The sequence below is a fragment of the Salarias fasciatus genome, chromosome 20, assembly GCF_902148845.1.
Source record: "Salarias fasciatus chromosome 20, fSalaFa1.1, whole genome shotgun sequence".
NCBI lineage: Eukaryota > Metazoa > Chordata > Actinopteri > Blenniiformes > Blenniidae > Salarias > Salarias fasciatus.
The window spans coordinates 12,267,601-12,278,545 of record NC_043764.1 but is presented as its reverse complement, the minus strand read 5'-3'; the positions used below and the strand labels follow the sequence as shown (position 1 = coordinate 12,278,545).

The following is a 10,945-nucleotide window of genomic DNA, read 5'->3' as shown; positions in this document are numbered from 1 at the left end:
TTTTCCGCCCTGTAAGGGGTGTCATTCATTACCATGAGTCCCACTTAAAACCATAATGCTTTTTTTTTTTTTTTTCCTGTTCGCTGATTAAAATGTCAGGCACACTAAAGCACATAAATCACCTCTGAGGAGACCTTTCTGTTCTCTGAAGGGGCAGCTTTTGCGTTCCTGGCCACGCCGCCGAACCGCAGACGGCCTTGGAGCTCGTCCCGGAGAGAAAAACGTCCCCGAATGTTCCCAATAATCGCACGCCCCGGAGTCCGCCCACCTCAGCTGGCCTCTGAAGTGATGCCTGTCTCGCTGCTCTGCCGGCAGACGGCTGCGGGGATTAACGGCACACTTCAGCATCTGAGTGCTCCTCTCCAGCAGAGGGTTTCCCATCCTCCACTGCACGTTCGACTCAGAACCAATGTCGGCGAAGACGCAAGTCGGCGACGAACCGACATCGACCGGTTTTATATTCGCAGCACTGATTTCCACAGACAGCCAGTCATCCAGGTACATGAGCAACACTCGACAATGAGTTACATCCATTAACAGTTACACAGGGAAGTATTTCTACACACACACACATAACATAACAACAAAAAAGAAGAAAATCAGTAGTAAATATATAAAACCTCCTTCATCAGGGAAAATGGAGGGATCACGTATATTTATCCCTTTTCCCTAACTTTTAGAAACGGGCGCAATATCCGTGTTATCAGCGTTAAAAGCTGCAGTGTGATTTAGAGTCCTTCATCAAGCAGTCTGCAGCTCAGACAGCCTCGGCTTGTGTTCCTCTGAAGTCCTGAACGAACTGACAGATCATCCCAAAGAGCTCCTGAGAGTCCTGATCCGCAGGTTCTCCAAATTTTACCTGGACAAAACAAGAAAAAAAAAAAAAATCAGTCAGTTGCTTGGAAATGATAAACTTTAAAAACGCCAGCAATTACACTTTGGTAAGACCTTTGAGCTTTTAGAAATTGTTTCACAATTAACAGCTGCTTTGATTTTCATGAGCGGAGCGGCACCTGGGCGGCGGCCGGACTCGGTAACAATGGTCCTTGGATGTAATTACCTCATATACTGCCTCTGCATGCAGCCCGGTCCTTGAGTGCACTTATACAATGTGGAAGCCATGTGCCGCCAAATTAATACTCCTGCCTCAGTGGGTGGGGGTCAGTGCCACGAAAATGTTAGTAATTCTTCAGTCAAACTTTATCAGAAAGGGTCACGGCGGTTAAGTGTTCTAATTGGCTTATCGAATGCCGTTGACTGAACAGACTCAAACGACGCTGCCGACTCTCTTTTTCCGCTCTCCTAACGCTGCAATATGCTTTGCAAATGTCACTTTCTCTTCAGATGTCATGAGTCTGACAGATCGCATGACATGCACATCGAGCTATTGACACACTCTTTATTTCACTGATTCACATTCATTTTCCTCATTGACTTTAAACTCAGTTTTAGCTGCTACTTTCCTAACTCCACGTTTTTCCTTTAGTAAAGAATTTTACCAGACACCAGAGCTTAAAAGGAACTGTATTAGACGTTTATCAGACACAAATGGAATGTAATCCCCCCAACATTTTAAAAAGCAAACATAGCAAAGAGAAAAAGTCCTGAAATATTTTGCAATCTGATTTTTTTCCCCCCAACAATTTTGTTTTTTTTCCATGAAAAAAATAAAAAAACAGGTTCTGAATCTGCTTTGGTATGGAAAAAAATGAGAAAGAGGGTCATTTTTACTTGGAATTGAACCTTTTTTGTGGTGCAGATACTTTCTGCACATCAAATTTAATTTCAAAACATAAAGTTTCAAATAGCTGCTTTGCGAGTCCAATTCAGTTTGTTAGGACACGACTTGTTTTCACACGAGATGACAAACCTGCTTCATGTGCAAATCTCCGCTATGTTTTTTGTAATCACTCTCACTAGTAGGAGATGGAGGATAAAGCTCACCCCTACAAGTTAAAACAATCCTAGGAACAGCAACCTCTTTCTGCTGGTTTTGGGTAAATGAGGATGTTTTCGGAGACATCTGCTCCGTCGGCAGAAGTGCCCTTTGGTTTTCTCAATGGCAGAAGTGAAGTGTCTCAGTTTGTTTCAGTCTCAAGATGCCCAATTAAAGTCACATCCCTCTGTGTGGAGAAAACTCTGCTGTAGCTTAACAAAAAAAAAAAAAAAGAAGTTAAATTGGCATTGAAATCACGTTCGTAGTGCAGCTGGTCCAACCTACACTTCGCTTTGTTTGCCTCTCACCATCTTTAGTTGAAAAGCAGCTGCGGGACTATCAGAAGACTGAAAGCATCCATTAATTTCAATGCAAATGTACAACATGGCCATTATAGCTGCTGTTCAGCAGATCCACTAATTCCTCCTCCATCCCACCACCCTGCAAATCATTCCGGCCTTTACCATTATTCACGTTACGATGATGCATGTATACATGTATATCCAGCCCACTGAGTAGGTTTCCTTGGAGAAAGCATATTTTTCAAAGATTTACACAGGTGTGGGACGCTTTCAGTAAAATCACTCGTAGTAAAAGAAAGATGTTTGCTAATCAACACCTGTTCACTTCATGAAACATTTACATTTATGCATCAGATGTGCAAATTAGTTTATTTATATACTTTTCTCCTACTATTCACTCTCCACTCTACTATTACTCTCCATCAGATCCTGCAGATCTGAGTAAAAAAGAAAAATGTTGTCCTTCTGCTTAGTTTTGAGGGATATAATCTGGTGATCTGATCAGCTTCATTGTTCTTCCTGCAGGTTGAATATTTCCAGGCGTTTCTGCAAATGCACACGGCGCCCAATAAAACCAATTTACAGCCGCACCTGAAAAGGGATTTTGTGGCAGTAAAGGGAGTGCCTGTTCGTCGAATCAGTGCGGTTTCACTCTAACGAGTGAGGATAAGAAGGATAATGAGGTTGACTGTTGGTTGAGCGCGTATCGTTGCCGTGGCGGTAAACGCTAATCTACAAAACAAAATTAAAGAAAAGAAGGTCAGCTATTATACGGCGCTCCTTCATCTCCGAGCAGATATTAGAAATGCATAACCGTCACAGAGAATTCACTAATGTCAGAGGTGGAGTGTGCTGAAAATTAAAAACATAAATTAAATTTGCAAACGCAACACTTTAACCCCTCTGAGTTCAGCATTTATGTAAAAGCCTTGTAAACCTAATAATTATAAGCAAATATAATACGGTTATAACAGGTTCAAAAGGAAAAGGAGACCAGAGACAGTCATAACATTTTTAGCATTCCTGTCCATGTCTAAGAATTCCTTGAAGCTGATGTCTTCAAATCTTGTTGAAAATGGTAAATGGAATTCACTCATACTTGACTTACAAGACGATAGGGATATTTTGCTTCTGGGTGAAATTCAAAGAGAATATAAAAGTTTATACGACAGTGATTAATGTGATTAAACCATGACAGTCAGGCAGCATGCGGTAGACGCCAAAAACACTGATGGGTCGACCGCAAAATAAAAAAGTCAGCGTCTCAATAGCCTGTCATCAGTTCCAGCTTAACAATGACACCTAATGCTGTTCACACGTCAACTTAGCGCCTGCTGAGGCATGGCATCCCGCTCAGGGCGGCCCTCGGGTCATTGAGATTCTGGGTACAGAGTTACGAGCCTCTCCACGGTGACTCAGCTGCTCCCAGAGGTTTTTTCTTTGGGATTCAGGTCTGGAGAAAGTGCAGGCCTCTCCGGTCGAGGCAGTCCGGTCTGCAGCAGTCGTTTCGTCCTTGAAGAGCTGGAGCATTGTGATCCATGGAAATAAAAGTACACCTGTGGTGTTCATGCAGGTCCAAAGTGATGTTCTTCAGGTAGCATGGGTTTGTCACTGTACCATTCAGAGTGTATGGCAGTCCTGTATTGGCAGCTTCGCGTTCGTCACTCCACCCCAGCTGTGGCTACATATACAGCCTCCCACCATCAAGTATGGAGTGAATGATTAAAGTAATTGTAAACGACATTGAGTTCCGAGAAAAAAGGCACCTTATAAAAACCAATGCATTGTTATTATCATTATTACTACTAAATGTGCCTGGAGTTCAGTGGCATTCATCATCCAGTTCCAACTGGCTCTGCTCACATTGAAGCGGTCATCAGTGAGGGACGTGGACAAAGAACATCTCTTCCAATCTCTCCGTGTCTCTGTTCAACCTGCTGTGATACTTCCGGCTCAGCGGCCACTTCGTCTGAGAACATCCTGTTTGAAGCCTTCAGTGGTGAGGTACTTAGTGTTGCCTTTTTCTCGTGTCAAAATGTGAACAGCATGATGAGGAGGTTTTAATGTTTTAAACGCTTTAAATGTCGATTCTAACTGAACCAGGAAACACACACCGTTGGGAATCTTTCCGTTAAGCTGCTTGTTAAAGAACAAACAGCAAGTTGTGCAAAAATTACTGAAACTATAGAACTTTTTGTGAGTCATGTATCTGTTACACGTTGATCCTTTCACCAGTCCCAAAGTGCTTTACACTGCTAGTTACATCCACATGGTCCCACAAAGGCAGCAGCTGCCTGAGAGCAACACAAAGTTAGGTGAGATCCCAAGAAATCAGCTTCCTTTCTTTGCCATAATCTTTCTAAAGTTCTTATTTATTCAGCTTGTTTGCATCCAACTCTTCAAAGATATATACTGTGGTGAGAGGCATTTTTCAGCTGCGCCCCCCCCCCCCACATCAACTTTTATTAGTAGATTTCACTGTAAAAGACTTTCTGTGTTGTACCCTCAAGTCTTTCCTTTCTTTCTCAATTTGTTCTCCCTCTTCTTCTTTCCACAGTTTCTACTTTATGACAGGGCATCACCGTATTATACCTTTATTTTAATTTTTGCCAAGTTCTGATTTATTTGAAGTCACCTTCAACATGTTGGAAAACTTCCTCTGCCGAGCTTCATGCACACCCGTCAGGGCAAAGCCAAGCAAAGGAACCCAGTCATGATACAGTTTCAACCAGATCATGTTCAGATCTACATGCAGAATTTCCAGTCCCATATTCCTGATTACAAATTATGTTTCTGATGTTGTTCTTAGTGACTCAAGGCCCTGCTATCAACCGATTCACTTAACTAAAAATGAAAACATTAGCATAAAAAAAACTGTCTTTGAATAAATCTACCGAGACAACCAAAGAACCATGAGTGAGGTTTGAGAAATTTATCCACAAATCATTTCACTGTGTCACAAATATGACTGAAATGAAAACATTTGTTTGTTTAAATAAGCTTTCGTCTAAGGTGGAGTCTACTGTTCAGGTGAAATGCTGCGATAATATAACTATGGGTAATAAACAAGTGAAATTTGGCCACAGACTGTTTCGAAAATACAGATTTATATTTCCCATAAATCAACATAATTTAAAATCTTTAATCTTCAAAGTTGAGTATGTTGCTGAAGGAAGCACAACTGAATGCATTTTAAATGTAGTTGGTAAATTGAAATTAACTTTGTGGTATAATGTCTCACTGACATACTGTATATTAAATATTGTACTAATTTTGAGCGTGCGGCACGGTCGTATCTGCCCTCAGTGTTGATGACGTGCCCTTAATTTGAAAATCTATCAAATTAGGAGGAATTAGTCAGGACAAGTTACATAAAACCTCCTCTTTTATTTAGCGCTCATTTTTAATGTTATCTTGCCTCCAGAGTAACAACAGGAAAAAAAGAGACATCTGCAAAATCAACCCCCAAAACTTGCTTGAGTGTCTTCTATGTTTAATAAATTTGCATGTTGGTTTTGCAAAGGCATCTTAATGAATTCTCTTTCTTTCCTCCCCCGTGACGAGACGTGACTAAATATGACGCCTTTTCCCCAACCTGCTGCTCTCCTGCTCTCCACCACGGCCCAGTCAGTCTCAATCACGCTCGCCTGCGCTCCTGAAGGGGTTCGTAGTGAGTTTTTTTATTTATTTATTTAATTTAATTTTTTGGGGGAGGATGCTTCTTTTCCACAGCTTCAGAGAGATCAGAGGGAGGTACAGAAGTAGGATGAGCAGAGTTCATTCTCTCTGTCTGAGCACTTTGAGCGCCTCATCTGCTAAATGGCTGTGGCATGGAAGCTAATTTATTAAAGCATTTAGTGCATTTGCCGATATGAATATGGATTATCAGCCCTGTTTGCCAAAACTGTGTGAAACACTGTGCTTATGTTAATGAGTAAGACGCTAATCGGCTCAGCGGTCAACGGAAACGCTGCCGTCACTGTGCCTCAAGACCTTTCCTCAACTGGAGCCACACAAGTAAGTATGTAAGTACAAGCGTAAATTTCTGAGTTTTTTTACAACAATGTAAAGTTAATGCTTAATAAGTCGAAGCTTCAAATCAAGCGCTTAAAGCGCAGTGTGGGGTGAAGTGGTTCCTTTTTGAGGAAGAAACCCATTTCCATTTATGTTCCGTGATTTTGTGGATACTGCTTGCTCCTTTGAATCCCACAGCCGACGTGTCACAGCTGTGGGTCCTTCAGCAAAACTCTTAACCCCCCCGAGCTCAGGGTTTTTTGTGCAGAGGGAAATCCAACCCATTAAAGTTCTGCCTAAATAAATACTCAGTTTGAGCAATCCACACCAAGAAATGCTCAAAACTTGTATAACCTATTTTTATCTAGAGGCTCCTACCATCGAGTAATGATGAGTGTAGCTAGTTTCAATGTGGGCAGGTGCGTGCATGCGTGTGTGTGATGTTATGGGATGGTAACCTGTCCTTGGTGTGCCCTGCCCACAACCCTGAGCCGGATGAAGCAGAAGCCGTATAAGATGGATTGATTTAGTAATTACCATATTTGTCCGAATATAAGACGGTTTCTTTGTCCCCCTGGGTACAGATCTGAAAAGTGGGGTCATTTTATATTCTAGCTCTTTTATTCAGCTCACATCTTAATGCCCAGCTCAGCACAACAAAAAGCACGGAGGCTGGAGATCCGTGCAGAAATCGGCTGGGGACAATCTGCAGACTGAGGGCTGTATATAAAACTGTATATAACCAGGAGGCGTCTGAGTTCAGGTGAGCGCACGTGTTCGCCTGTGTGACTCACGGGCTCCATGTCCCCTTCCTGATATTCAAGACAAGATCCGGTCTGCCAAAACCCAGTCTGAGTCTCGTAAACACAGCGGTGACTGATAGTTTAGTTAATGCAGCCACTTTCTCCTTCACTTCCATACTTTTATTTTATTGCACAATCATGGGATAAAGGATATTTGTCACTGAATACAAAACCAAACCGAGGAAAATACAGTGTAGTTTGTGTTATCTAATAACTTTATACAGAAATATAGTCGCTCTTTTTTTTTTTTGTTTTACAATAAGTCATAAAATATAGTGACTTGTCCAATACAGATGTAAAGATCTCCCTGAAAATGATATAACAGAAAGAAAAGCCACATTTTAAACCAATATACATCAATTTCCTCAGGTTTTCAGCAGAGGATCTTTGAATAAACGTGCAAGATTTTGTACCATTTGTGTTTTAGCAGTTTTTTTTCTTGTTGATTAAAAAATAACTCCTGGCCTGAAGGAGACACAGCAGCTAAAGGTCAACTTGTTAAACTGTGAAAGGCCACATGTCCGGAACATTCTTAATTATACTTGTAGGGAGTGATTTATGGCGAATATAAGGAATATTACATCAATCTGTAAGGTTTCTGTTTAAATGTTTAACATTTCCAAGAAATAGCTTATTTGCCTTTTTGTTGACTTTTAGATCAGACGATCAATACCAACCTGATATTTCCACAGAAACAGAAAAGCTGCGGCTGAGTGAGGAACACTCCCTCATCAGCATGTGAGATGTGTTTCTTCATTGCTTCATGAGTTTAAATTGGATGCAGATAATAGTTTTTGCATATTTTTTTTTTCTCTGAAGTACTTTGCATTTTCAGTCTCAACAAAAAGCAGAAGCAACACAAGAAAGCTGCGAAACTGCTTCTGCATTTACTTTATTACTGACCACATAAAGTCAATGAAAGGTGATGAAACTGAGGTTGGCTTCCAGGTCTGGATTAAAGTCTGATGAAGGAACCTGGAGGCTGTTTTTGCAGCGGCGGCTTGACGCTCTCAGCCGTCCATCTGACATGCGGACGTGTTTCTATTTTCGCCGGCGCAGCCTCTCCGCACAATCTGTGTAACTGCCTCATGTTTAATTCACGCTCCGCCGGAGTAACCTTAACCAGGAGCGCGCCGTTACACCTTCACAAACCCACGCCTTCATGTTTTAACTCGTGTCGCTCTGTGTTTGACCAACGGCTGCATGGAGAGCCCGCTAGTGTGTGTGTGTGTGTGAAGGCAGCGAACCGCAGCTGCCGCCCTGCTAAAGAGCCGCTCGTCCTTCACAGTTTGTGTTCGAGCTCAAGAGTAAAAAAAAAAAATGTGAGGACTTAGCTGTGAAGTCAACAAAGAACCAACTTTGTGTTATTGGAATTTTGAGTTTGTGCTGGATCCTTTCAGTCAAAAGCTTGGGGGAGATGAGCCGTTTGTTTTGGGAGGGAGGTTTCTGCGCTAAGCTGAGCTAAACGCTTCCTGGAAGTAGCTTTATATTCACCACACACACACCAGAGCAGCCTTCTCAGCTCACCCCTGGAAAGAAGATACACAGGCGCATTTCCCAGAATGCTTAACCGTTCATTTCACTGGAGCTCCAGCTAACACTCAGATTATGGAGCATCTTCCTCCCACTAACTTCTTCTGAATTTGAAGAGTGAGTCAGTCATTAGATGGACACTGATGTGTGACAGCAGCTCGAAAAAAATGTGTCTAACTGTGGGGAAGTGTGAAAGAATTCCCCGCCAGGCTGAAGCTCACACACGGTGCCGTCGCATCGCAGTGCTCACACACTGCAGAAAGGGTAAGTGGACGCCCTATGATGATGGATTGTCCATAGAGATACGGGAAAGCAGAGAAAATAGGCATTATTTTTGTATTGATCGATCTTTGGTGGGGGACACTATAAAAAAGACGTAGCACCTGTTAAGATGTCAAAAGTAGGCCTGAGCTCTATAAACACAATCACAGCAGGTTAGTGAGCAAAGAAAATGTTCTGCTTTATACACTGTGTGATGAAAGAATACACAAGCACCAGTGCCTCCACTAAATCTGAAGATATGAGCGGCTGAGGAGTTTTTCTCTGAGACAGATCAGCGAGTTTTCCTCCTGAGAAAAAAAAAAAAAAAAACTGTCATATGGGTCAACTGTATGAACAGCAGAGACAGTCCATGTGTTTGTTCAGTCTGACCTTCAGAGGCCACAAATACAGGCGACAGAAGGAAGTGACGCGATGCTGCGTGTCGGCGAAAAGCGCTCCGAAAGTGTTTGTTTGGAGGACGGATGAGTAGAAAGATGTTTGTCCCTGATTTCTACCCTGAGAGCAGATTTTTCCATTTGCAGTAGATCAGAAGTCTGATCAGTATCTCTACTGTGACATTTTAGGGTGAAAATACACATGAAAAAATGCAAAGATATTACACCATCTAATACACACACACTATTCTTTATGTTCTTGCTTGTTGAAAGACTTTACTTCAAACTCAATGTTAAAAACAAAACCAGAAATGTTCATCAGTAGAAGTGGAACATTATATTCTCACCCAATTGTTTTACTTTTTTCATAACTTAAATCATTTAACCTTTTTGTTTTTACATGTTTTTTTTTTTTTACATACATCTGAAATACAGTTTTTAGATATGACTGAATTATTTTTAAAGCCAGAAGGACGTGTGTTCCCAGAAAACAAATTATTTCTTGCTTTGCACATCATGAATGCAGTTTTAAATTGACCTGATGTGTAAAACTGAGTGCCTGTGACACTGATACCAGAGTGTGTGTTCACTGCAGTAAACGGTAACTTTTGATGGATGCAAGTTGGCTGCAAGTCAGTTTGTAAATATTACCTAAAAACTTTTCAAACAGTACAACAAGTCAGGGAAAGAAGTGACGAACATCTTTTGATTTTCCTAGGACTGCACTTTTTGCTTGCTTGGTTCTTACCTGATTAGAGGTTTCCTGCAGAAACGTCTGTGATAATGGCATTGTCAGCTGTATATTTGTGTGAGTATTGGTGTTTTATGTGACAGGTAAAAGGTGTTAGAATGAGTTTAAGTTCTTTTTATAATGCAGCTGCTTCATGTGAATGTGGCTGACAGAAATTAAAACTAAATAATCCTCAAGTTAAGAGCAAATATAAACCATTGACCACAGCGGCGGTCTCTTCGGTCTTTCCCAGGTGGAACACACTGTTCAGTATCTTTGATTTACGCCATAGAAATCAGGTTATTAATGTTTTCCTCAGTATGTGCAAATTTCTATGTGAGAGCAGGAGAAGCTTTACGGCATATAAATATGTCTGAAACATCTTCATTCTTATGTGTGTCTGTAAATGCGAGCCTCTACTTTCTGCCACTCGTAAATTTGTTCCAACACTACTAATATTTTTTACTAATCAGAATCCCAGAACCAATTCGCTGTCTGCTGAACATCTTCCTGCTTCTGAACACTGTGTGAAAACTCTTGCATTCTGTGGCTCTGTTATTGTGAAACGTGAACATGCAGATTTACTCAATAAATGGAAATAAAACAAGCTGAAATAACTAGTCCTCTTGAGATAGAAATATTCTAACCATGAATGGACTTCTGCTGAAATTAAATTCACCTTAAAAAAAACACACACAAATGAAAGCAGTAAGGACTGTTTTTAAAACAGGAGCTTATCACTAAATATCTCATTATGTCTCCTTGTGGCCTCATCGAGCGCTTCATGGAAAGCGACTATAACAGAAACCCACCGGGGATGCTTTAACAGTTCCTTATCTTTTAATATTTTGTTGAGCCGCTCATTAATTCAGCATCACACGTCGGGGGTCAGGATGAACCTGTCTCTTCTGGCAACATCCGTCTCTCCAAACTGAGAAAGCTATCCGAAGGAGCGAGAAAGCAGAACATAT

General features: G+C 41.3%; 1 protein-coding gene across 1 annotated transcript in view; it reads right to left on the bottom strand.

Moving 5' to 3' along the window:
- The window catches only part of LOC115408797 (formin-like protein 13), a 45,270-nt gene continuing 34,325 nt past the window's right edge, over window positions 1-10,945 (bottom strand). The window contains exon 17 of the mRNA XM_030119723.1: window positions 1-859. Within this exon, the coding sequence (XP_029975583.1) occupies window positions 758-859 (102 nt within the window). The 3' untranslated portion in view covers window positions 1-757. The remainder of the gene's footprint in view (window positions 860-10,945) is intronic.